The sequence below is a fragment of the Rhipicephalus sanguineus genome, chromosome 4 (genome assembly GCF_013339695.2).
Source record: "Rhipicephalus sanguineus isolate Rsan-2018 chromosome 4, BIME_Rsan_1.4, whole genome shotgun sequence".
Taxonomy (NCBI): Eukaryota; Metazoa; Arthropoda; class Arachnida; order Ixodida; family Ixodidae; genus Rhipicephalus; species Rhipicephalus sanguineus.
Genome location: NC_051179.1, coordinates 43557621 through 43585308, shown reverse-complemented (window position 1 = coordinate 43585308; position 27688 = coordinate 43557621). Strand labels below are relative to the sequence as shown.

The 27688-nt window shown below is 45.2% G+C and overlaps 1 protein-coding gene across 1 annotated transcript; it reads right to left on the bottom strand.

The window, feature by feature from the left end:
- Positions 1–6: 6 nt before the first annotated feature.
- On the bottom strand, positions 7–27688 carry LOC119391165 (probable ATP-dependent RNA helicase DHX37). The gene is made up of 19 exons (XM_049415174.1): positions 27563–27688; positions 24359–24439; positions 23519–23751; positions 22072–22258; positions 21424–21531; positions 20898–21022; positions 20697–20793; positions 20225–20290; positions 20062–20140; positions 19435–19628; positions 16132–16179; positions 15615–15771; positions 9173–9293; positions 8015–8078; positions 7278–7392; positions 5027–5164; positions 3454–3622; positions 2628–2725; positions 7–152 (listed from the first exon to the last, which is right to left on the bottom strand). The coding sequence occupies exons 1-19, from the start codon at positions 27686–27688 to the stop codon at positions 70–72; spliced, it is 2289 nt and encodes a 762-aa protein (XP_049271131.1). The 3' UTR covers positions 7–69.

Here is a 27688-nt window from a genome sequence, read left to right as displayed (position 1 = left end):
ACACTCTTCAAACAATAACTTAAAAATTTATTTCGCTATGTACATGCAACACGTAGGAAATGAGCAAGTTCACTTAGGTTGTGGAGGCCATGCTAAGGCGACTTCATTGTGAAGGCTCTCTTGTATCCACTCCAGGTATTCGGTCAGCAAGTCTGTTCGATTTTCATGTAAGGAGAGCAAAAGAGAATTGTTACGCATTCTGGTTTGCCACAACCAGCTTAAGCATTACAATCTCTGCAGTATGCCAAAAGTACACTTCACAGACTGCAGCACGAGCTACAAATAGTCTGCAGAACCAAAACTCTGCACTTTTGACTAAATAAGATTGTAGGTTCACTGCTGCTGAAGCAAGTAAACTGTCTAAATAAACTGTCAGTTTTTTTTTTTTTTTTTGTCTAAAGGGCCCTGCTGTTGCAGGTGGACAACTTGCACACACTATTTTCGCGCTTTTCACTCATAGCGAAGCTTTTAATACGTGAGCATTATGTCTGAGATGCTCGGGCATTAAAAGCTTCGTTACGAGCGAAAAGCACAGGAAAAGTGTGGATGTTCATGGTAGTATCGGAGGCAAACAATGGGCAACTCTACACAGCTGGCTCTCATTGCCGACTGGCTGAACCTTTGCTACACTGCACGAAGTACAAATAATTGTTTCTGAAAAGAACACTCACTAGATTACTAGGACTAGTCCCTCTATCTGTTTCTTTATTTAATGACAGCCCACCTATATTCTGTGGAGGGCTGAATTGGCCCATAGTTAAAGTAGCAAGCATTTCACTGCTTGGGCAGTTAAAGAAATAAAGAAAAAGGTAGCATGTGTGGCCTCAACTGACTTCATATTTACGAAACGGCGCCACGAAGTAAGACGAAAACACAAAGGAGCACACGAAAACACAAGCGCCGCATTACTTTGTGGCGGCGTTTCACAAATATGAACCCTTACCAACTAGCCCAATTGTCAGTCCTACTCAACTGACTTCACGTCGTAAACACCAATATAGAGCGGAGCTGAGGAGGCAGCTTCAATGAAGGTTAATGACGTCATTGCGAACGTCGCTCAACTTGAGCTCGGCGTGGCTGCACACTGCCTGCTCCCACGCCTGACTCTGCACTACCACCTGTGCCGCTGCTCCTCACTTGATGTCCCCTGCATGTCTCCAACCTCCAACTTGCCTCTGCTATTACTACCCTCACTCCTCCTTTCCCACCCCTTGCAATACTACACTATTTATGGCTATGCTATGCTTTACCCTTTCCCAATCCTCCTTTCCCTCACCCTTACATCGCTCCTCACCCTCACTTCCCTTTCCCGCCCCATTGCTATAGTACTCAAACCTCATTATAACAAAGTCTCATCTGCCACGAAAATAACTTCGTTATATCCGAAAATTCGTTATAAACGTTTATTTGTAACACTAGCTATTACGAGTGTTCTTCATTTACTTCGTTATAACCGATAATTCGTTATATCCGTGTTCGTTATAATGAGGTTTGAGTATACTTAGCTAAGCTATGATTTACCCTCTGCTCCTCCTTTCCCTCCTCCTCACTCACACTTACCTTTCCTGCCCTTTCGCTATACTATACATGGCTAGAGCTAGGATCTGTTTGGCAAATACCCGCTAGACTAGTTACAGACAGCTTTGTCAGCTATGCTGCTAACACTGAGAAGACGAACCGAGCTCGACTATAACAGCTCCGCTCTATAAGGTCGATACCTAGTTTCCCGTGTCTGCCAGTACGAGGGTGCTTACAAAGCTATAAGTATACTGCTATGCATGTGGACCAGTGTGCCATTCTCAACCACCCATGCAAACGTGCATTTTAAGTCGAGGTTCAGACACACAGTTGGCCACAGACAGTGCAAAGAGGGAAACTAATTTCAAGGAGGAACAGATGAGCCATTTCAGTGAAAATTGCGTATGAAAAGATGGCCAGATAATAGTTACTGAGGTCATGCAAACATAAAGAAGAATGAATTAGAAGATGTCGAGAAATTCAAGTAAGGAAGCTAGCAAGCGGAAAAGAAATTGTTGCAATAGCTTGTCGTCCACTTGAACTGTGAGCTCAGGTGCAACCAAGAGGATTCAATTTTTATGAAGTGTTTAAACTGCCAGTAAACAAGTGTTGTGGCTAACACACTACTTCAACGATGTGCTAGCATTTTTAAAACTTGCTGCGACTCTTAACATTCACAGTTTGAAAATTCCTCGCTTGGTCACCTCATTATGACATGTTGGATGTAATGTTACACATGCAGTTTGGGTCCTAATTGAAGCCAGTCTGTATCAAAATTTTTCACCACATGTGGCTACAGTCCAGTTACATATAACAAAACCCGAAACCATGTCACCTGTAGGTGCTTTAGTGGCGTTGAAATTTATTTGCATCAGTTCAAGCACGGCTATGGTGTGTCCACACAACGAAGTGCAAGATTACCACTTTAAAGGCACGACGTATGAAAAACTGCCCATAAATGCATCAAATTTATGGAACATTATTTCAAGGCAGTCGATATTCTATTGCAACAAAAATAATGTCATAATACGTTGATTTCCGTGTATTATAGTAATTAATAACGAGAAAGAATAAATAGAAGTGGCATGTCAATACAAGTGGGCACTCACACTTCGGCTCCCTCTCCCACAAGTCGCACAACTTTTGTCTTGAGTCAGCAGACCGAGAAACCAGGGCCTGCAGTAGGTGTTCGGTCCGTGGCTGCAACCTGGAGACCAAGAAGGGGAGTTGAAAACAATACACACAGCAGTGTCTTATCACGCTATTCTTGGATGCGGGACCCTTCAGTGTGCCAAATGTGGAAACTCGAACCACAGCAAGGAGAAAGCATGCCTGGCACATGTGCAAAGGTCACCTCTGACGTGCAAGAGCTGCCATGACTCGTGTAGCCCAATTCAGTATAACTGCCATCAGGGGCACCTATTTCAGACAGCACTTCAAATAAAGGACATAAAGAAAGAAAGCCAAGCCTCTGAAATGGGCCATCTGCTTTAAAGTGAACAGAATCAAAACAGCAGCAGTAGTGACACAGCAGAGAAAAGTTGATCACACATTACGTATATCGACAAGCTTTGATGTTTGGCAGAGTTAAATGTCGGATCAGTAATTCATTCAGCACTGCCCTGGAGATATTAAGATATAAATAAAATGCTAATGAAATGATCTGGGCAATGTTCTGCGGCTGCCCCGCTTTCCCTGTGTCTCATGAGTCTTCCAGCTTGGCTCGTTCAAAATGTTGATTTAACTATTACTTGTGTGACTACTACTGATCATATGTTTTGTACGTACTAGTGGTAGTGCCAACAGATAAACGATAGAACTGTCTACCTGTTGTTCTACTCTTGCAAAACCGATAGCGATGAAATTCAGGATGGCACTCTCTCGTTGCTGCACGACACAACAAACTATACGTATCCCTAAGCTTTACTAACTCACCGTGCCCAACTCTTGATCATGGTGATGGGTGGTGACAGGAGTAGCTTGCTGTACTTCTTGAAGAAGGGAAGTACGTCTCCTTGGAGGAGGAAACGCGCAAACCACCGGAACTTGTCGGGGCCTTTGCCGAATTCCTGTTCCACGGCTTCCATCTGCCACGCATGGGGCCCTGCAGTGAGCATGCGTGCAGCTGCTCAATTCTGGTGCATAGCAAGCAGGAAGGAACAGACTGCTGCTACACGTGTTTTGCACCAGTGTAATGTGGTAAGCGCGTGCAGTATAGTATGTCTTGTTCAAAACAGTATATGCATAGACACATGCACTGCATAACATTACACGTTGCATAGGTTTTGCATAGCATTCAATACACCGCTCAAGCTTCGCTTCACATCAGGCCAATTTAGTACACTACCAAAATCAGTTTGTGGTGTCGTGACTGCTTTCTTCTGTCCGTGTTTGCACGCCCTGTCTTTTTAGAACAAAATCAGTGCCCGTGATTTATGTGGCAAATAAGGAATGTGTATAAATGCCTGTTATCAAGCTAGCCAACAAAATTATGTTTACACAACTATCTGGGTGACATTTGTTAGATATAGTTATCAGGTCGTTATGTGAGGTATGTCAGCCACTTGAACTAAGCGGTACTCCTTTGAATGAAACAGCGCATAAAAACTTAGAAACATGGCACGTGGCAACTAAACACAGAGTGCTACACACCACTCACCATGTTTTCTATATTTTTGCACCATTTCCTTTAAAGATGTTGCCTAACCAACTAGCTCGTGTTCAGACTTTTTTGTAAAGAGTCCTTTGTGTATCTTGGCACAGCTGCTTGGAGTTCACTGGTGGTCAGCAGCTGTACAGAACCGTAGCTGAATTATAGAAATTTTGTTTTGCAATTCTTCGCCACATCACAAATTATCAGGCAAGGTTTAAAAAATGCCATAAGCATCAGGTTTTCACTTTTCAGAAAGAGAGAGCCAAAGCTAAAGGTATGTATTTATCATAAAGAACGGTATGTTCTTTGCACTGATGTACATTTTAAAAGGCTTGTCATCCAAACAGCAGAAGGTATTGTTTGTAATAGCAGTTGTAACGTGACCAAACATCATCAAGATTGTTAAGTTTTATTTCTGAATGCAACATCAAAAATACTCGACATGTACTATGTTAGGAGACATTGTAGGTTGCAACTATCAACATTTAGTATTTATACGTTTCAGGGTCCCTAAAAGCTTTCGTTGAAGCTAAGAGTACCAGACATGGACAGCATCTATCGAGGAATGCTTTCTCAGAAGAATTGCATGCCAGTGCACAAATAAGTCTAAATTTCTAACGCTTACCACAATGATGTTTATGGAATGTGACATTTCATAACAAATGTCTTTATCAAATCAGGTTCAACAGATTTATTCCGTTTACTTATTTCGTGTTCCAACCTCAGTTACCGTACATATATTACAGGCGCCACTTTGAGCAGTAAGATTAACGAAAGTCCATGGAATAAGAACACAAGTAAGTTGCTTGTCTGAACTTTGCAATATGAGAAAAAGGGTGCGGCTCCAGTTCTCACCAAACGTTGACGTCACGTAACAGAGGACCTTGTCTTTCTTGCGGTCATAGCGTGGTGGCGGGTCTTCCAAAGGAGACGAGAATGTGCAGTACTTTGGGGCGTAGATGGGCAGCCACTCGGGTTCCACCTCCGCGACCACTGGAAGATGTATCGATTAAGCTAAAGACTACGTCGCTCAACTAAATGTGCATACTACACATGATGCTTGGCACAGCCACGTTATCTAAGTATACTATGTATATCAAGCCCACAAACTCAGAAATCAGCAGTCCCTACAAGCTCTGTACAACTGTGCATTTACTGACCAAGGATCAAAGTTTGCACCGATTCTTAACAAAAGTGTGTATTATAATCTGAGATAAAAAAGGACATACTGATATTGACTCTCAGGGATCTAGCAAAAAATATTTAGTACAGCAGCCTGGCCTAACCTAACCATCATTCAAGAAGTTCACCGTAAATAACACAAACATAATACAGTCGAACCCACTTATAACGATCCCACATATAACGATCTATCGGTTATAACGACCATATTTGGGTGCACTTACGATTTTCCTATGCTAACCATTGAAGCTGCGTCCACATATAGCGAACATTTTTCAAAGCCTCCTACTTTTACAACGAACACTTCAGACACGGTCGCGGTAAAAATATGGCGCATACGAAGCGAAAAAAAAGTAAAAACATTCCTTCTAAAGCGTGACAGGGGCGCGCGCTCCCGTTTACTCGCGACTAAGATATGCCAGATTGGCGAGCACCGCACGCAGATTTCGGACGCTGCGAGCGAGGTCGCTCACTTTCCAGGCGTTTCTTCAGTGGCAGAATGGCAGTGAGGAAAAAAAAATAGTAGGCAGCATGAAGCCTTGAGGTCAGCTTTTGCGCGGTAACCTTTCCCGACGCCATTGTCTGCAGCTACGACCGCCTGCGATGAACCAAACAATGCCTTGGAACGCAAGAAGGCGTAAATGCAAGAAGTGATAACCGCGATAACTTTCAATCGCAAAAAGGCTCACTGCATCCCTAGACTCGTCGACGCCACAATGTGCCGCAAAAAGTCGTCCGTCTTTTCGGTAATGGCAGAGACCGGTCAATCGGTGATTACGACTTCCGCGCGATTGCGGCGATGCCTTCGCGGATAAGCATCAGAAAAGAGCGAAGGCGAGGTGGCGGCCGTCGATAAACGTGCCGTTATGACTTACAGCCGACAACTTTATATCACAGTCATCTGTAGATATCTGCTCGGCTGCGCGTGTGGCGTACGCCGTACGCTGCGGATTGACGGCGGTACGAGCGCGCCATGCTGCCGTTCGCAAGTTCGCCGCCGCCGCGTCGTGCGAGACTGCTTTAAAGTGCGCGTCGCTTTGTAGAAACGAAAGTAGCTCACTGTTGTTGAGCAGCGCGGCACCGAGAAACGTCGATGCACTGACAGCGAGCGTATACTGCGTGTTTGACTTGGTGACAACTCAAGTGCGCCGCGCATCGTCGTACAGGGCCGCGATGAGCATCGCGGAGATGTCGAGTGCTCGTTGCTTGCAAACTGCTTGTTTTCGCCGCGCTGAACGAAGAGGCTAGTTGCCACACCCGTGCACGGTCCGGAGTGAAGCAAGCACGAAGAACGTACAAACGCGCGCATACGGCATACAGGCTACAGCAAGCGTCCCGGCACTGACTCCGCGAGCTGAGTAGGCGACGCGCTGCACGCAACTAGCCAGGGATGATCGGTTGCACGTCGCGGTGCAAAGGCGGTTAATTCACTCGTGAGCACGCAGCTGGCGTCGCTTCACGACGCGAAAAGGCTTAGCTTGTCACCGAAGGGGTTGTTAGCAATTTAATAAAAGTGCAAAGAAAAAAAAATCGGCTTGGCCGCAAAGCGCACGTTTTTAAGGGCGAGTCCATATACAACGAACTACTGATATAACGACCACTTTTCGCGACACTTTCGAGTTCGTTATAAACGGGTTCGACTGTAAAGCACGAGTAGCTGACACTATTCACAGTTGCTAACATAGAGTAGAAATAAAAATAATACAATTAAGCTATTCGTAATGCTGTTATTCCAGGTGCATTCTTAATAAACATGTTTGACAGGTTTATTACGATTTAGACAGGGCCCACGTGCAAGGCATAACTCTGGCTGTGACCGAAGGCAGTCAACAGAAAGTTTACTGCCTGCTTGTTCGTTTCCCCACAAGTCGCGTGGAGCAGCAACAATTGGGTTCAAAGTGTTTTTACGTGTTGCTGTGCTTACCTCGCATAAACATCCTGGATGTCTCGAATATCTCCTGGTAGAGGACAAATGGTGGTTGCTTGCTGCTAAGCACCGAGTTAGGATGAATGAACACGGGGCCATCTACTTCCATGCTCTGCATGATGACAGTGTAAAAAAAAAAAAGTTACAAACAATACACACATGCAGTAGTTATTTCTACACAGGGCGCTAACAGAAGCCATAGCCTGCGCTCGATTTTGTTTATGCTGCTTGCCAACGGAATGGTGGTGTAGTCCTTTTCACAATCAACAGTTGTCTAACCACATGAAAAATGTAGACTTGGTTCAAGTGGCGAAACCAAGTGTAGTGGACAAGCGCCGGCTTTTTGTTTTCAAATGCACTACAGTTGGTGCGGACAATAGTTGGCTATATGTACAGTGCGCACGAATTGAAATGCGACATGAAAACATTTAGTATAACGACAGTTATGCACGACTGCTCAAGATAACTGCGCCATGTCGCTGTGAAACTGGTCACTAAATGTAATGTTGGCTCAGATGCAAGTTTTACAGCCGAAATTGCGTCAATAACACACGGAGTGAAGACGGCGGAAATGACAGTATGTCGACTACTTCGGCCTAAATTATTGAGTTACAAACCACGAGTACTGCACAGTTCAGAGATGCACGTTTAAAAATTTGCACAGTGCTAAAAAATGAGTGATGAAACAATGCAAATTACCTAATAGACATTTTTTAATGGTTTACGTGGCTCACCTTATAAGCGTTCTTTGCAATCGCGTTTTCCGTCTGACTGCATCTCTCTTCATCTGTCATTTTCCTATACGGCAAGGTGAAGGAAAATATGCAAGCAGAGCTTAGTTACGATGATGGACACACAATGTCTAGGTACAACGCTTAATTAGAACTAACAGCCAAGGAAAGTATAGGGAATGTTATTTGTAGTAATCATGTTAGAAATGTGAAGAAATTAAAACGGACGAAAAGACAACTTGCTGCTGGCAGGGACTGAACCTGCAACCTTCGAATACTGCATCCTATGCTCTACCAATTGAGCTACGGTGGCGGTCGTCCTCCCGCCCACTTTATCGGGTATCCCTGTGCATTTAAACGTGGGAATGTTAGCCAGCACCGCTCATAGCTATGATGACCGTAGCCCTATACTTTCCTTGGCTTGATTGTCTGTTAGTTCTAGCGTTGTGTCCAACAAAGAAAAACCGAGCCCTTAAATTTCCCTTTCGCTAATGTCTACCTAATTTGAGACAGCGAAGTCATCCTTTTTTCCTTTTCTTTTCATGCTAACTAAACTCCCACACTAATTTTTCATTACACAGCACCTTCAAGATATATTTGCACCGAACCTCCATATCACCAATATTTTTCCTTTCTAAGACTAACATGAAAGACACTCGAAAAGTTGCTTGTCTCATCAAAAATCAAAAAGAAGTATGGTGATCATGTATGAAAGAAAAGAAAGATCCCTGAGCTCTCCATTTGGTCAGAGAATTCGGCTTAACAGAGTACATGTCAATAGCTGTCTCTGTCAATTTATTTGCCTACTTATTCATTTACTACTTAGGCCTCAGCGAAAACTTTGAGCAAAGGGGTGTACATAAAGTATCCATCCAACATATTCTGAAGAGAAGCAACAACAATAATTTAACATGTATTCTTTCTGAAGGTTTATCCAAGCCAGCATCTTTTCCAGCATTTATAAAAAGGCACCTTAGAAATAACTGTCTACAATGCAGAGGGAAATGCCTTGCAGCAAGATAGCTCAGAGCTCTTGAAACTTGTTATTATTAAGTTTGGCTAATAATTTGACCATAGGTCAGAAACCTTACTCAAGTGATCGGTAGAAACAATAGAAAATTTCTTATCAAAGCTCAAAGTTGAAAAGATCCGGCCACGTACTTGGCAATGTGGTCACTGAAGCCCATGACCAGAACCTGACGAATTAGTTTCGCCTGTAAGTCTGTTGGTGGCTCCATGGCTGGGTCAACTGACAGGTTCAGGTTGGGAATGAGAAGGTTCACTAAGAAACAAAGAGAACAAAGAAAACAATCAGACACTAATTAGCAACAATTCATAATTTGCGGTTTTTTTTAAACGCCAACTTGCTGAAACTCAAGTTGTCACAAATTTTAGTCTATTCCCTTTGTACTACTCCTACTACTACTACTACTACTACTACTACTACTACTAAATACTACTACTACTACTACTACTACTACTACTAAATACTACTACTACTACTACTACTACTACTACTACTACTACTGCTACTGCTACTGCTACTGCTACTACTACTACTACTACTATGACCACCACCACCACCACCACCACCACCACCACCACCACCACCACCACCACCAACTAAAGCAACTTACAGGGACATAGGAGTGTTTCATTAAGTTATTAGCTACTGTTATACAGTGCAATTATTGACCACGTAAAGCCCCAACTGTAATAATGTACACCACTGGCACTCATCTAATACATGTGAGCTAGCTGCAACTGTAGATAATGCAACAGTACAGCCACCCCATGGAACAAACAAACAAACAAACAAAAGGCCACCAAATAACATTTGTGAAACAGAGGAAAGCAGTCAACACAAGGTTGATAAACCATAAGTAACTAAATGATTATTTTTTTATGCTTGCAGAGGCACATAAGTTGTCTCACAAGAAGACCCCCAAACCACAGCAATTTCACATTGTAGCAGACGGCACCCCCATACTAACACAAAGGTGAACAGGCAATATCACAATACACTGACGGGAAGTCTGAGCTTTTCTTCTTTTAACACGAAAGTGTTTTATGCCGGGGTCCACCAAGTACATCCGTCACGGATATGACGTTGATAAAATGGACGCCAACGGGTGAGAAAGAAAAAACCAAGAAAAAGATACCCTGCTGGGAATAGAACCCACGATGTTGCGGCCACGACGGCAAGCGTCCGACGCGCTACCGACTAAGCTAACTCGGGAGATGGTACACACGGCGCGAACTCGCCTTATATCTTTCACACAGTCTCTTTCGCGGCGGGCGGAGCGGGATGGTGCCGCCGTCTGTGAGATGTGAAAAGAAGTAATGCTTCACGACCGACACTTACCAGTGCCTCTTCTATTTTTTCAGTGCCTGTTCAACGCGCCCTCCGCCGCCGTCGGCGCGCCTGGCGTGTTTATGCTACTTGCCGCCGAACGATGGCGCCAGCGACGTATGGTTGGCTGCATGGCGGGAGCATGCACGCTCGTTGCACGTTAGCTTGGTCAGCCACTTGTTTATGTGCGCCTGTGCGCTTTACAGCTTCATTTTTGCTGTGTTTGTTGCGGTTGACGCACTCTGTAGCGGACCTTAGTTAACGAACTACACCACTGCGACGGCACTGCGTGCGGGAATCCGGTGGCGATCAACACAAGCAGGACCGCCTGTTTTCTTCATGTGGTCAGCTGTTCAGCGGTGAGCCAACGCTTGCCTTCTTTTCTGAAAGTGAAAATGTTGTCTGTGGCCTCTGACGTTTCATGATGTCGTGCGGAAGTTATTTATAACGAGATTGCCGTACTGAAGCATTTAGCTGAGCCGCTGACTGTTGTCTTACAGGGCTCCACCACTGTGACGGCATTGCGTACAGGAATCCTGCGGCGATCAGCGCATGCAGGACCATCCGTTCCCTTTCAGCGGTGAGCCAATAATGGTTTTCTTTTGAAAGTTGAAATGTTATCTGTAGCCTGTGGTGTGTCATGATGTCGCGCGCAAGTAATTTTTAACGCGATTTCCGTATGAAGTATATTGCTGAGGCGCTGACTGTTGTCTTACAGGACTCCATGGCATACTGTTGCGTGCCACGTTGCCACTCGGACGGAAAGCGCGGGAATCGTAGCATCTCTTTCCATGAGATTCCGGCGGATGAGGCACTTAGGGAACAGTGGCTAAAAGCAATAAAAAGGGATGACTGGGTGCCAAACACGACCTCGAACTATTCGAGAGTATGCAGCCGACACTTTAAGGAGACGGACTTCGCCGAAGGCAAACGACGCCGCCTCAAGAAAGGTATCGTGCCCTCCTTGTTTCCCGAATATCCTTCGTACATGAGGCCACAGCCACTGAAGGAGAGGGCTACTGAGAGCATCCGGAAGAGATCTCTTGTGCCTGCCCAAGGTAAAGAAAATGAGCCTGCAAGAAAGCGCAAAAAATGCCAGGAAAACATTGGTGCTGAAGAAACGCCAGAGGACGACCATCAGGTGGTCAGCCCGTTGCTAACATCAGATGGAACCAATTCTTCTCCAGGAAAGGAGCAGCAAGCCATGGCCGAAATCGACAGTGAAGCTCCAGTTTCTAGTGATGCAGGGGTCTCCCATCAAGCGATCCAGGTAGATGTAGGTGTGTCTAAACTTCTTGCGACGGAAAGGGCAAAGTGGAAGCGCAAAGAAAGAGACTTAAAAAAGCAGATTGAACGGCTTCGACATACAGTTGACAGCTACAAACAGGAACTTGAAAAAATTAAAAATGACAGCCATTTTGGTGACCTAGAGTACATTCGCGAACAGGCCAAGGATAAGCATATTTCGGCAGTGTTCTTATGGGACCAAATTGTAAACTTTCGACGCAGGAACCCAGCATGGACTGAAGATGTTGTGCGACATTGTGTTATACTGCGCCATCTCTCTACAAAAGCGTATGAGCATGCAAGGAGAGAGCTGCTGCTCAAACTACCAAGCAGAAGTACTCTGCAGAACTACATAGGAACCAGTTCCGGGGAGACAGGCTTCAACACATTAGTGCAAGCCAGACTTAAAGCTGAAGTGGAAAAGCTTGATGCACCTCAGTCGAGAACTTGTTCACTCATAGTTGATGAGATGCGCATAAAACCCAAACTTCAGTACAACAAGCAAAAAGACTGCTTTGTCGGCCAAGTTGATATGGGCATAGTGAACGAATCTGGCAATGACGTTGTGCTGGCGAACTCCATGCTTTGCTTCGTCATCAACGGGCTGTGCACATCTTACAGAATTCCAGTTTCATATTTTTTTACAAAAGGTCTCAATGGCTCCCAGTTGTCGAAGTTGCTTGTGTATGTATTGGGAAAAGTTGAAGAAACTGGGTTCAAAATAGCACGCATAGTCACAGACAATCATAAAGTTAATGTAAGTGCTATGAAAGAGCTCTGTGGTGGGTTTTTGCCCTATCGAATTCAACATCCATGCGACCCCGAGAGGCTCCTTTTTCTGAGTTACGATTACTGCCACATAATCAAGAATATTCGGTCCCAATTTCTTTCACGAGAATTTGGCAAGGCTGGTGAGGTATCTGCTACATACCTCAAAAAGCTGTATGAAATGCAGAAATCCTGGCTTGTCAAGCCAGTGCGGCATTTAACCAGGAAACATGTGTACCCCAATAATATTGAAAAGATGAACGTCCTAAGGGCAGTGGAAGTGTTTGCCTCTGATGTTACATCTGCACTGGAAGTTCTAAAGGAGCAAGCCGGCCACAGCTGCCACCCTTCTTTTGCTTTTGCAGGACCGACGATAGTGTTCATGAGAAACATGTATCGGTGGTTTCTATTGCATGACACCAGTAACACAGTGCAACATGTCCTGCAACGCTCTCCTGATGTCAGGCATTATGACGACCCAAATGATGATCGCCTGGAGTGGCTCGAAGTTTCATTTCCCATGTACATAGAGGAACTGAAGAAGGATGTCTCATCTCTTTGTGGATTTTTTACAACAGAGGCCTATGAAGCACTCCTGCTCACAACATACTCCACTGTGTCCTGCATTCGCTACCTGCTCTCAACCGAGAAGTTCCGCTTTGTGTTAACAAGGAAGTTCAGTAGTGATCCCATTGAATCACTTTTTGGGACACTGAGACGATCAGTAGGCTGTAATGATCAGCTGGATGTCCGAGCTGTTATCTCTGGACTGGAAAAGGTTCTAAAGACGGGCATTGCAGCTGCATCTCAAGACAGCAATGTAGTCCGCACTGAAGAAACTGGACCGAGCAGAGGAGTTTTGCCTGCAAGTACACAAGCGTGTGAGGGCTCAGCTGAGCTTCCTGTGGCAGCCGCCAATGTGCTGAAGTGCTTAAAGCTGCCGAGTATACCACGTTTTCCGACGCTGCAGCTGTGTGCAGTTGTCTATGTAGGTGGCTATATTGCCCGTGTTGTTAGGGAGCATATGGAATGTGAAAGCTGCTGTGCAGTGACATCGAAGCCATTGACCAAACAACCACTGCAGCAGCTGACTTCACACCAGGACCGAGGTGGGTTGCTATACCCATCCGATAAACTGCTTCATGTTTTGGAGACCCTGCGGCGCATTGTACAAACGGCTCTTGAAGAGAAACCACTGCTTCAGAAGACCCTGAAGACTCTTCTAGAGTCAGCTGTTCCAGCTGTTTCAGACTCGGGCCTCCTCCACTGCTGCAACGTTAAGCACCACCAGGATCTCGCTGAATTGGTGTGCACAAAGTTCATAAAGCCTCTCCTTGTGAACTACGCCTCTACAGCCACCGACAAGAGTGATGTGTTCAAAACATTTTTTCAAAAGCCCCTTTCAAGAAAATATGTTAAGCTATAAGAAGTGGCGTCACTTGTGATTTATTTCTTTTAAGCAAGACTGTGAATAAACTCTTCCTGTTTTTTTCGAGTGAAAGAAGCCTTCATTTTTTTTTTCTGATGATGCCAAGACGCTGCAAGTCATTGGAGTCGCCAAGAAGGGGGGGGGGCTTCAACCCCCCCCCCCCTAGAAAATTTTCAATTTTGCATGCGTATATTTACACGGATGCATACAAAGCATGCACGAACATGTAGAAAGGGTGGTTAAACCTCCCCCGAATAAAATTTATGGCTACGCCCCTGCCGTGAGTTCATGGAGATATTGCATCCTGCGCTCCCATTTATTGCGTACGTTTTTTTTTCTTTAATTCCTGGTGTCGTTGTTGGTGATCGTGCACTGCAAATTTACACGCCACGAGTGCGTCGCACCGAGGTTTGAAGCCCTTTCATATCAAAGAGCGTGGTAAACAAACAGCAAAAGTCCAACTATATATGCATGTGCTTTCAGTTCTCGAGGATCGCATAAGTTTCGTCCATCGCCAGCTTTCAGATAACAACGTCAACCTTTAAACATACGTTCCCAGCACTATGCGGCCGTGTACGTTTTCTGCAACCGTGTATGCGGCCGCTATGCGGCCGTGTATACCCCGCTGGGAATCGAACCCACGACGTTGCGGCCGCGACGGCAAGCGCCCGATGCGCTACCGAGCAAGCTAACTCGGGAGATGCTGGACACGGCGCGAACGCGCCTTATATCTTTCGCACATTCTCTTTCGCGGCGGGCGGAGCGGGGCGGTGCCGCCGTCTGTGAGGTGTGAAAAGAAGTAATGCTTCACGATCGACACTTACTAGCGCTTCCTCCGAGATTGCACGCGATATCGGAGGTAATGGTTAAAGCGTCTCGATACCAGAGAGGTAGACTGGCCGCGCTGCCGTCGCCGAGGCACGCCTGACGCAGTTACGTTCTTCGCCTTTGGCTTCGTGCTAGCGTGCGTCGGCTCAACGGAGTAGCTTCCACGTGCACCAACGGGATTTCTCCGCGGCTGACTGCTTCAATTGCGAGAGCACCGACTAACAAAACTGCTGCAATATGCGTTGCAGAAAGGACGCGATTTCAACGGGCGAATGTCGTGCCTTGGTGGAGCGAGAGCAGCGCCTGCGAGACAGAGGCCAGCGGGACGCACACATTTGCGGCTCAGGCTACGAACCTCTACCTCCCGTGTTGCTGAAGCGCAGTGTGTGTTATGTATGCCTGAGCACAGGCGTCGGCTACCCGTTACTAGAAAGCGCACACCGTGCCGTTTCTCTCCTTAATGGACGACGCTTTGAAGAAGTGCATACCGGGTACCAGTGTTGATTATGAGCTTGTTGATATCCTTACGCGGGATTCACGATTCGCTGTGTCCAAATATATGTTCACACCGTCAGCTACCACAACGGTTTAATCACGATCATGGGCGTTAGTCGTCGCGATAGAGACATGCTGTCAATATGGGTGCATCCACGTCAAACGGTGCTATAGCTGCCAAACACGAATAGACATTGTACAAGCTCTCATATATCACTACACAATAAGCACTACTTCTGTGAAGACACGTTTCACTTTCGTGTTATACCGATTCCTATGACGGAGGGATCAGCCATGTTTTTTTTCAATGTCACAGTTGACACTGCAGATAACATGGCAGGACATGAGCTGATAAAACTGACAGACACGTCCATGTTTCCTGCATTTTAAAGGACACCCCGCCAACGAACAAGTATCGCACAATGTCTAAAAGCGAGACGTACACTCATTTGTGAGCTGGATGCGAAGCTTCCTGATTTCCACCATTGCCTTGTAACGCAGACCATGGCTCTCGCAGAAGCCAGCCGTGCAGCCAACAAACTCGGACGCACCGACTGCTTTCAGCAGCACCATGACGTCCCCAAGTGCCAGAGAGTGACCCTGCGTGAGGACAACAGTTGCGTGCAGTGTAGTGGGGCTTGGCTTGTTGTCTGTCACAACCATATGAAGAAACAGACAAAGCATGGGAAAAATGAATTACATCAAACTGAAATGTAGAAATAAGAAGGTAAGCGAAAATGAAAGTGGCTGTTTGCCTGCTCCTAAGCTCACATGCTATGACACCTGTGGTCGGATGTGATGCCTTGGCCATGTACAGTACAAACACTCTGAGGCCTAATTTTGTAAACATACTAATGTATAAAAATAACCAAGGATGTGAGCGTGAGGATGGACTATGGATAAATAATTAAGCAATTATGGATAATTCAGTCAGCAAATATGAGTGTGGAATGTGCTCACCTGTCCTGCCCACATTTCTCGGACTTTCTTCCACTTTGCTTGCTTATCCTGTGAAAGAAACAAAAATCTCAGGGTATGCCCGTAATTCTGCTATGCCAGACATAAAAGTATGGTTCATTTTCTCCAACAAGTGAAATGCCATTTCACTTTGAAAACAATTGGTTGTGTTTGTTTCAGTTGTGCATGCATTGCATGAAACTGCAACTCAGCATTCACTTGAGCAAGGAGCAGCACGAACTTTATAGTAGTTATTTGTTCATTCATTTATGACTGCAGACTTCAACCCTAAGCAACGGGTGCCAGGCGGCGAGCCAAAACAGAAGATTCGCTGCAGCGTTTGCTTCATTTATAGGTGCCTACAACTGAACAAAATCATGTGCAAGCAGAAGTCGAATCCAAGAAGTTAGAGAAAAACAGAAAAGGTTACAGTAATGCTAGTTAGTGTCACCACAGTCTCTTCCTACTCAAACAATGACAACATGGTGAAGTAATTAGACGGAAACTAGCACTCATTTACACACACAAAAACACATGCATATACAGCAGACTTGAAACCTGAAGGGACTAGGAAAATATGTTTCATGAGTTCCGTTTACTGAGTGATGAACAGGGGTGCAGAAGTCAAGTATGAAACCAATCATATTAGAGGCAGTTGTTCCATTTAAAGGGGTCATGAACCACTTTTCCAAGTAATGATCGAATGACCTCAGTATCGGAGTTTACTGCCTCCCGAATCGATTGCCGCAAAAATTTCTCGAATCCGTCAAGAATGAGCGGAGTTACGGGCGTTTGGCGCACGCTCTCAGTGCTTTCTCTCTTTTCTCGAGCCGATGAGCGCACTGGAAGCTACACAGGAAGGGATGGCACGGGGGAAAGAAGTTACGTCAGCACGCGTCATGAAACACGATCACTCTCCCGCTGTGATTCGCGTGCGCGAGTGCGGCTACCGTGTACTGAGGAGTGCGGCGCCGGCAAGTGGCGGCACCCCGTGGCAAGAAGCGCATCTGATCCGAACGCCGCTCTCAATTTATGTCGGCTATAGGCCAATGAGGATGCTATGTCTTTTGTGACGTGGAGATGCAGATCACGACGTCAATGGGCAGACGCCCCCCCCGCCCACCGACGAGAGTGAGAACCGGCCTCTGTTTGAAAAGAGGGCGCCTGAGAAAACGGCAACTTCGCGTTCCGCTTGTAGCCTTTACGCGGTGCACACGACTGCAATATTTGGCTGAGCAGTTCATAGCTGTGTCAGCTTTCCACAGGATGTGTTTTTTCAACAAGCCCAAGGGGTGCTTCATGATCCCTTTAAAGGAGCATTGACACCACAATTTTGCATCTTGTTTTTTCTGTTTGTTACAATGAGTAGTTAATGACCCACTTATCACAGCTGGAAAGCTCGTTTGCTCGAGTGCACGGCCGTTAATTATTTGGAGATGGTTTTATAGTGCCAAGTCGCAGTTTCGGCTTCAGAGAGCACCGAGGCAGGTGGGACCCAGAGTGGTTTTTATTAGAGCTGTGCGAATAGCAAGCTTTTGGGTGCGAAGCGAATTCGAATATTGAAGTGTGAGTGCGAATCGAATAGAATATTTTTCGAATATTTCTCAAATATTTTTCTAATACTTCGAAGCGAAATTGCAGAAAAAAAAGTTGGAAAGGATTCCTAAGCATATTCTTATGAGATAGCAACATGAAAGTGTTTCTTTTTGCTAGATTGATGAAGTGCTAGCGGGGTGGTGTTTCATAGTTGTCTTATCAAGAATGAGGCAATGTAGAGGCCAAATTGTATTTATGTACATGATTTGGTGCAACCAAAGTGTTGCCGACAACACTTCACACGTGATAGGCAAAGATGCCATTTCCTCAGTCTCTCCTCCTGTTTCAACTTCTGTGGAAGCCCAACTGATGTGGCGGACAAGGTTCTGCTCCCTTCAAGTCCATAGTTCCAAATCTGCCTCGCAGACGTTGATATATAAGAACATCTGAAATTTTGGATGCTAAAAAGCTTCGGCGTCCGACTTTTCGGACTTCTTGTCCAAATTTTAGGTCCAAAACAACATTAATTGAGCCCCCACCTCTGCCACATCTTTCATCTCCATGTTGGAACCAGCGTTTTTTTTTTTCAATTAATACATTTGCGACCGTAGTGCAGCTTGAAAGGCAGCTTTCGCAATACGGGGGTGTGATGAGGTGAAGCATATTGAAGATCTAGGGACTACTTCCAATCGGACATTGACTGTGTCTTGGCTGCTAAATTCGATCGCAACGGAGCTTGAAAGGCAACTTTGCCGCAGTACGAGAGTGTAATGAGGTGAAGCATATTAAAAAATCTGAAGGGGTTACTTTCAAACAGACGTTGACTGTATTTGTCTTTGGGAAGTTCGAATTGTTCGTATAGTAAAATTCCGGTGCGAATCGAATCGAATAGCAAACAATATTAAAAAAACATTCGAAATTTTGAATATTCGCACACCCCTAGTTTTCATGTAAACATAGCTGGCTACGTGAGCACACAAAACCGCGTGCACATGAGCGCCGCGTTGGCAACTCTTTTCAACGAAGGCTTCCTGGGTGCTGCTACGATGCCCTCTGTGATGTTGTAAATATGCGTGACCCCCCCAAGATGCACTGCCGAGGCAAGGACATCAACCTTTGTACTCCCGTGCAAGTCTCCCCTTCTTTCCGTGGAAAAGGTCTGCTAGGAGTCAGTGGGAGAGAGCGCCCGCAACAATCGTGGCAGCCAACACAAACTCCTGACGCAGGTGGCTGTTGGTTGTTTACAAGAACACCAAAGGCACGTTTCGCGTGGCGCGGCGCGACGCGCACTCTAAACCTGATTTTAAATATGTTCTAGGCTATATTATCCATTGATATCTCATAGATGATGCGTGTATGTCCACACAAATATATCCCACAGGTTATCTCGCCTTCGAAATTTTGTGTCACTACTCCTTTAAGCAGCAACTTCATTCAAGAGATTTCCATTTACTGAGCGCGTACTGTACTCAAGGCCACCCTTCACATACAGAGCACGTCTCCTGCATACATGGAGCGCTGCATGTGCAGGGTGGTCTGGAGTATACATGTGTGTGGATGCGTACATCAATGAGTGAGTGCTAATTTGTGTCTAATTACTTCACCACGATGACTCACCAATGAGCCTGACAGCAAGTTCCACTAAATGACAACATTACCTGCTTGCTGCACTCTGTAGAGAAAATAACCCATGGAAGTGAACTACAGCCACCAATGACTATGATGATGACAACAATGACAATGACAAGAACGATGTCAACAACGACACACCTGCTTGTTGGCTTCTGTAGAGGAGAACCCCATAGAGATGAACACTTCCTGCACAGTCATGGCCGCCACCACAGCGATGATGTAGGGTAACAGGCCATGCTGGTGCGACAGGGCCAGCATCTTGGCATAGCGGGGGCTCACGGGAAAGCATGACATGGCACGCCCCAGGGGTGTAATTCGCGCACTCCACTCCCCTGAAAGGTACAACAAACACGGGAGACGGTAATGACCCATCTGGCTTGCAATCCAAAAGTGCCAAAAGGGTTGATAATCGTAAAATTGAAAGAAGAAGGAAAAAGAAAGAGACGCATGGTGATTGATGGGAAGTGGAACTAAAGAGCTGCAGTAAACACACGAATGCTCAAACATTCTTAGAATGCTCAAACATTCTTAGGAGGCTTCTGTAATGAATGAATGATTGAAACACTACAGTCCTCCCACATGGGCAATGCAAAAGTACATCACATGTCCCGCTGCACCTCAGTAAAATACATATCACAGCAAATGGGGCCCGTGCAGATCCCATGTGGGCCCTGCTTCCAGTTTTATTAAGTGTGCTGTTTTCTGTGATTCACAGAAAGACACTACCACACAAGTTCGCCACTACAAGAAAATCAAAGCACATACACTTTGGCAGATCCTTGAAACGTGTTGGCTTGGGAAGCTCTTCCAGAGCACCCATGAGGATCAGCTTCTTTTCAGCGGCCTAAAAAACAACACAGCGCCATTGTGTGTACTCTCCAAGCATAGCACGAACTACAGTAAAACGTATTCGGTTAAGACAGTTTACCTTGAGAGCTTCTTTGTCAGGTGGTGAAGGGTAGGGGAAATTCACGACCTTGTCTATGTTCATTGCCTGTTGGTGTAAAAGGCAGGCATTATAGCATCAGTGATACAACACTGAGTGAAAATTCACATTTAACACAATACCCCACAGCAACTACAATAACTGCTTTTCCGTTTGAAGCATTGCCTTTTTAAAAATAATTCGTCGCAGATAGCCCCTCCAGTTGAAAGAAATGGTAAGGCAGACATCCACTCACACGTCAAATAACAGTAAATATTTAGCATACTGCTTGATGCCTATCATTCAGTGCTGGCCAAGACATTTAGTGAAAAACGCTCGACACAAAAGCAGTGCTCATCAAGAAAAAAAAAGATACTTTTTGTTAGTTTGTTGTCTGTAGCCAATACATACTTGACCATAAAATGCTTAAGACCGGCTGTAATCATATAACTGAAAGAATGACGAAGACACAAACCTTCATTTGTAGGACTAAGTCTTCAACGGGCCTCCGCGTTATTTCAGGCGGTGTGAATTTTTGGAATTCGTCGTTGAACACTGCTGACGAGTACAACCTTTGGTTGAAAGCAAGGGAAAAAGAGGGAGAGAATGAAGTTTTTTCAAGTTTTGTACTATCACTGCGACAAATTACTAAAAATGGGGGCACGGCTCTGCTGACCTGTAGCAGTGGCCGGGGCACGTTCTGCCCGCTCGGCCAGCCCTCTGGTCTGCGGATGCCTTGGAGACCCAGGATATGAGAAAAGCAGATATCCCGGTCACCTTGTCGTAGACGCGCATTTTCACCTGAAAGTCACGGCACAAGTGACACTTCGAATCATTTGATAGACATGGGTGACACCTTTATATGCGTAAGACAAGCGCAAGTGTCTTCGAAAAGAAAATACTGATTAACTAAATCTTCACAGTGCAAAGACAGAATAATATAGAGGAACGCTAACAGACATACGTGCTGAGCCCACACCAGAAGCATTCCGTGAGCATGATGGTTAAGCCTTATCATCATATATTGCTTATTGGTCATGCAATACACCAATGAACTTTGATTTAACGAGGTTTACATACTATAATGCATTTCTGAAACATCTCAAGAGCTCGAAAGGAAGTGTTGGATAACTGGTTACCAAAGTAATGATTAACCCGGCTATATAACCAAAGCTAGCAGGTAGTAATTTACAAAATCTTGCCTTGCCAGTGTCCACGACGTATTTAACGTTTGGAATGGTGAGGGAAGTTTCACCAACATTGGTTGCGACGACACAGAGCCGGGTACCTTCTGGCGGGGTTTGAAACACCTGCAATCATCAGAAGTGCTACTGTTAATAAACACAAAACGAGACCCTCACGAGAACTACTTAATTACACGCTTGAGAAAAATGGCAAGCCCGACTGAACAAATATGATCAAATTTTTTCCTCGCTTTTCGCAAACCAAACTTCTCTCAGTCCACGCAAAAAAAGCTTGCCCTGCCAACTGCCGTCGGCCAGTTAGCCATGACAAGAATAGTTTTTATAGTATACCTAGTAAAGCAAGGTATTATGAGCATCAGAACTGTTGTACACTCTTTTGGGAAAAAGTGCGACGCATGAAATGGCTAATGACGATGTTTCAAAGGTAAAAGAAAAGACCAAAGAGTTACGAAAGCGTGTGCACTTCACTAATATAATAAACACTACGATTAAAGATGTTGCTTTCAATCACAAACATAAAGATATCGTAAGCATTATTGTTCAAAGTGCAAGTCGATGGAGGTGTGCCCTATTTTTTAGCATTCTAAGCATAATGACATTTCTGGAAACTGCAGAATCTGATACGAGCAATGGGAAGTGACAAACCTTGGCTTGTTTTTCTGAGGGAAGTAAGGAGAACAGAGGGAGTACGGTAAGCGGCTGAGCGTTCCTATTTGGAGCGGCTTCCTCCGTGAGGTCATCCTCTTCAGAGGAGGACAGATCGCCGTCTTCCCGTCCCTCATCCTTCACAAGTTCTTCCAACTGTCCCTCGTCTAGCGGCACCACAGAATAACTGCAATGATCCCAAGAGAGATGAATATATCATTACAGACAACTACTTGTGATCTCTTTGAGTTGTGACCAAAAACACAAGCCATACAGATGAACTAATGATAACCATTTTTTGGGGGAAGAGGGGGGGGGGGGGGGAGGCAATCAATGGTAATATTAGTAGGTAGTTTGTAGCACTCGCCACTGTGCAGCAAATGCCTCCGTTCTAACAGAAATAAAACAGAATTAGGCTCTTAAAGTAAGCTTTCGAAGCCTGAAAAATCAAACTTTAGATGCCTTGCCAGAAAAAAATCAACTTCTCACATCAGTTTCCAACAACTTTCAGCAACACGCTGTCATGACTTTAGAGTTTTCACAAACCTACTAGGACCAATGCCAAAACAATGTTGTCGCTTCAATTAAAGGGTTCTCTATTACCAGGTTTGGGTAATGGAAATGAGAGGACAAGCATAGGCGTGAGCAAGGTTCCCCCTTCAGGGGGGGCGAAGGTTCGTCGCAGCCTCCCCCCCAATTATGTCAATGTATGACGCTGACATTGCGCCCCCAACCCCCGAGTCGCAGCCCCCTCCTCCCTATTATGTCAATGTGTGGGGCTGACTTTGCGCCCCCCCTCTTAGGTGAATAGAGGGGGCGGCCGCCCCCCCCTGCCCCCCGTGCGCACGCCTATGAGGACAAGTACGGTATGCAGGTACATCAGACACTAATGATCATGTCTGTAAAGTATTAGTACACTCATATATATGGCATGAAGATAGCAAAAGCTTTCTTTAAAAATATTAAAACACCTGTTTTTCGAGGGAGCTACTAGGCCAACAAAAATTATTGCATACTTGTGGCACTTCGGCATCAAATGCCTGCAGCACACAAATAGCCAGCAGTAATACCAGCTATTCAGATTCCTCTGAAATGTGGAAGTGGTCGGAAAACCTATCAGTCATGCAATCACAGATTGCTCGTACAATGAATGTCTGTGCCAAAAGATGGCGTTTTCGGAGAAAATATAAACTAGTAAATATAGAATTGCAACTGTATTGAGTCATTTTTTGCATTTTCGTTCGCGAATGCCAGTGCCGGGAAATCGTACAAGAACGGCAAACATATCAATGCAGTTATACTTCTTACTCATCTGCTGCTAATTAAAACTTTTTAAATGCTCCCCGAGTTGTAATTTACAACATCTACTGAATAACATCTATTCAATATAGCACTTCAGAATATAATAGGGCAGTTCCTACTTCAATAAGAACATGCATGCACTCACTCATCTAAGTTGACACCCTTTGTCTTTGCGTCAGCTCTTTGAGGAGCCTCACTGCCATCATTATCCTTGCCCTCATTGGAACCTTGCTTCTGATCACCCTGGTCATGACCGTGACAACCAGAATTTTCAGGAAACCGTTTCTTCAGCTTACGGCACAACGTCAGGACTTCTTGCTGTCCTGTGACGAAGACTAGGATGCCTCCTTCGGGCAACTGTTGGTGAATCTTGCATACCTACAAAGAAAAATGAAGAAAAGATTTTTTAGACGTTGCTTGACACCATGAAAATGAATATTCGAAGGACACATTCTGCGTAAACATCTGGTGAGTACATAAGATGCGGTGCACCAAATAAAACCCTGTCACATAAAAAACCTGCACACGTCAACCACAAAAGATGTTTCGTTTATGGCTCTTTTTTCTTCCATTGCATATTTACTACAAGTTCACAACTATATAAATGCTGCTAATGGTTTGCGAGGCCTTAAAATCAAGATCATGATGCACTTTACACATTGTAATGATTCAAACAGGGGCATCTCACCAGCCCACCAAATAACAAAACATAAAACTGAATGGCATTGGAATAAATTTCATATAAAAACGCCGACGAACTACATAACATGTGCATTAACAGGTCACCCAAGAAAACCATGCAGTGCCAGTAATCCGACTTTCTGCCATGCAGTACAATTACCAAAGAAACTACTTGACGTACACCGCGACATTATGACGAGCCAAGCTTGTCATAATACAGCGCTGCCAGGAACTATTTACTTATCACAAGACACTAGGTCAAGTGACATAAATTGCTTGGACAATCTCAGCCGGAGATGTTTACCTTGCGGTACGCTTCATGCATGTAGTCGTCGGGTGTCCGCTTGTTGAAGTGAATAGTCACAGGATGTTGCCTGGAGTCGACCTGTAAGCAAACAGTGTACTGCTTTAGGACAACTATATTAGCACTTGTTCATAAAAGTTATATATTCGATAGGCATATTATATTTAAGACAGGCAGTCCACCAGTACTCAATTTGCACGAAGCCTAGATTAGCACGAATGCACTAGGCCAGAGGAAGCTAGTGGGGAAGTGCCAGAACAAAAATTCAGTTTGTAAGTGCTGTCATTTCAAAAAAAGGCTGTTTCATTATTTAGCAAACTTTTCATTGCAGACTGTCACTGTGCAATGCCGAGTAAACTTGTAGTAAGGCAGTGCTGACTAACTGCAATGTGGATATTGGCAGGTTTAATAGCACTGGTGTTACACGCTTCTAATATCACATACCACGTGATGCCCAAGGGTAAAGGGATGTTCCACGTCTGCCACAATGGTCAGAAGTTAGGTTTGGTTTAAATAGGTTTAGTTGATGCACACAGAAGACAAAACAATTTGGTAGGGAATTGCGCACATCACGAGAACGTTGTGGGTTCAGTTTCTACCAATGACAATTTTTACATTTTTCGTTACCCTTTCCCTTATACTAGAATGTGAAGCTTACAGCAAATTTACTCCAGCATGCCTAACTATTTCTAAGTTTCTATTGCAAGAAAAACATTCCCTTCCCTTCCTTTGCCTCACTATCAGATGATTTCACATAAATATGCCTATACAGACACAGAAAGAAAATTTCTTACAAGCCGTGCTTGATGCCACTTTTGTGACTTGTGTGTGGATACCTGTTTGTTCTCAGGGGCGGATCCAGCCACTCATTTTAGGGGGGGCGGTCGCCTGAAGAAAGCTATAGAGGGGGGGGGGTGGCTGACTTTTGTTTTTAGGAGTTCCTATTATTAAAAGAGCCCCATCACAGCTAAATACATTAATTTGTGCTTAAAGTGGTTCCACTCATATGTCCTAATCAGTTTTCTCGTCTTAATAAATTGGAACAATTACTACAAATTACGGGCTACCACATTTCAGATATATGCCCATTTTGCTGCGCTAAGCCTCTGTTAGAAATCTGGTTGCGTGGCCGGTGCGAACATGGGTTGGTGTCTGGCCGGGCATTCCTTAGGATAAGTTGATGGAAGAAAGAAAACTATACAAGTATTTACGTTATTCAGATCACAAGGAACAGGCACGGTGCTCTCCGGTGCACCAGCACTGGATTAAATGGGCACATTGAGGTCCACCCCATTTTCCCTCTCTTCACGCGGTCACCAGGATTTCACTAATCATGGAACCTTGGTAGGGTCATAATTATGATCACACAGCTTCACTTCAAAATTCAATGTCCCGTTGACCGCGCAGGACTTCAGAGGTTGAGGACCGCCATCTCTCACGATCCTTTCGGGGATTAGGAGACTCGTTGACCCCGCGTTGTCAGCACTTGTACGCGGATTATACGTTTGGACAAAAATCATTCGTATGGCGCCGAAGAGACGACAGAGGCGACACGGCAGGTACACGGTGCGCTGTTAGAGTCTTTTAGCAAGTTCCGGAAACACGGTAAGGAAATAGGGTACGGGATTATGGTAGCGACTAGTGCGACCCCCGAACGACAGGTGCATCGTTAAGAATGCATGGGCTGACAGGCAATAATGAGGCGTGACACCACACAGTAAACTTTGAAAAAGCTTTTGTGGTGTTGGGGTGCCTTTACCGCAATTAGCAGCGGCGAAAGCACAACGAGCGAGAAAGGAACAGCGGTACTGTAATACCATTGTTGCTCCCCTTCAACCCGCTCCAGGTCATTTTCAGTCGGTCAAACCTTTCAAGGCGACAAGGCATGAGCGGGAGCGCTTAGAAGCCTTCTTGATAAAGAAACAAGGCGAGAAATGCGCGAGTGAACCGTCACTAGTTTTAACCGATAAATAAATAGCGTTTCTGACTGCCGGACCAGGGGAGGCACACATGTGAGTGTAGGGAGGTGGTTTCGGAGCTGCACATGTGCCGGTTGCAAATGAAACTATTTTATAAAGTGGTTCAAAATAACAGTTTTACGTCCAGTCACTTTCCATGTGGTTTCTCTTCTTATGTGCAGCTTTCCTTCCACTGGTGTGTACGTTTCAAAAGATGCAAGTGTATACTTAGACAAAGAAGCTTTACTGCAAATGCAATGTCAGGTCATGCACTATACTGCAGAAAAAATGACAAAAAAATATGTGCAGCGAGATCACCACAACGCCAGGTTGGTAGATTTGGGCACTTCTAGCGAAAAGTATGATGTGGTGAACACCAATCCAATTCTACAACACAAATTCTAACCTCCGCGGACCACGATTTCTGTTGGCGAAGCGATCAATAACTTTTTCACAGTCAACAGGGATGTCTCTGTGCGTATGTAGCAAGGCGAGGCCGGTCAGGCCGTGTTTCACTCATTTGTGATCGCAGCCATGTCTTTAAGCGGCGTAGTGTAGAGAATGATCTTTCGGCGCTGGCGATGCTGACAGGAAGGGTGGCCAGTATTTTGTAGAAGTGCCTTGATCGAAGGGAAAGATGTCTACGTCGCACGTGCAGAGTGCTTCAATAGCAGTCGCAGGGATGTCAGCTCCTTCTTCACGTTCACGCTTCCACTTTTCCCGCCATAGCCGCAGTTCTGCTGCAATGACACTCGCACTTATCGGTCCATGCCTTACGAGTGATCCATACCGCTGGGAGATCTGTGTCACTATTTTAGTTTCGTCTTCCGGTGATATGGTATTCAGCAGCTGGGACGGCATAAATAGGAAGAGCTCACAAACTCCAAAAGTATCTTCATTGAATCTCCATTTGAGGTCTGCCAACACATTATCCAGTAGTGGAATATATACTGACGTCCTGTAGAAGCTCTCTGGATCAAGCGCTGGAGTGTTCGACCTGTAGGACTGTCTCTTCGTGATGCGAGGGAGCCGCAGCTCTGTTTCAAGTTCATCCGCGAGCGCGACGGCTTGCTGGGTGTAAACGCCTCTTCACTGTTTCGTCTTTGAGCATTTAGGACAGCTACAGTGTCTGTCAAAGTATTCTTTGCTGTGTGCACATCAACGCACTCCTTCTGGTAGAGACGACTCAATGGAAGCGTGTGCGCCAATAGGTCCGAGAGGCAAACTATCGCCATCACGAACTCACCATCGCCAACAGCGACGCGGAGTGTCCTTGCTTTTGCAGCGCTTTGAAGTTCTTTCCAGTTGGCGACGGCGTCAAGAGCTTTCGCCACGAGGACAAGGCAGTCTCGAAATTGGATGACACTGTCAT

Excerpts from the sequence above, each read along its gene's own strand:
- LOC119391165 (XM_049415174.1), bottom strand. The coding sequence starts at position 27,688 with ATGACAGTGTCATCCAATTTCGAGACTGCCTTGTCCTCGTGGCGAAAG. Across the intron at positions 22,259-23,518 it reads AAGGGTGTCAACTTAGATGA|TTATTCTGTGGTGCCGCTAG; the intron begins GTGAGTGCATGC and ends GGATCATTGCAG. Across the intron at positions 21,023-21,423 it reads ACGTCGTGGACACTGGCAAG|GTGAAAATGCGCGTCTACGA; the intron begins GCAAGATTTTGT and ends CGTGACTTTCAG.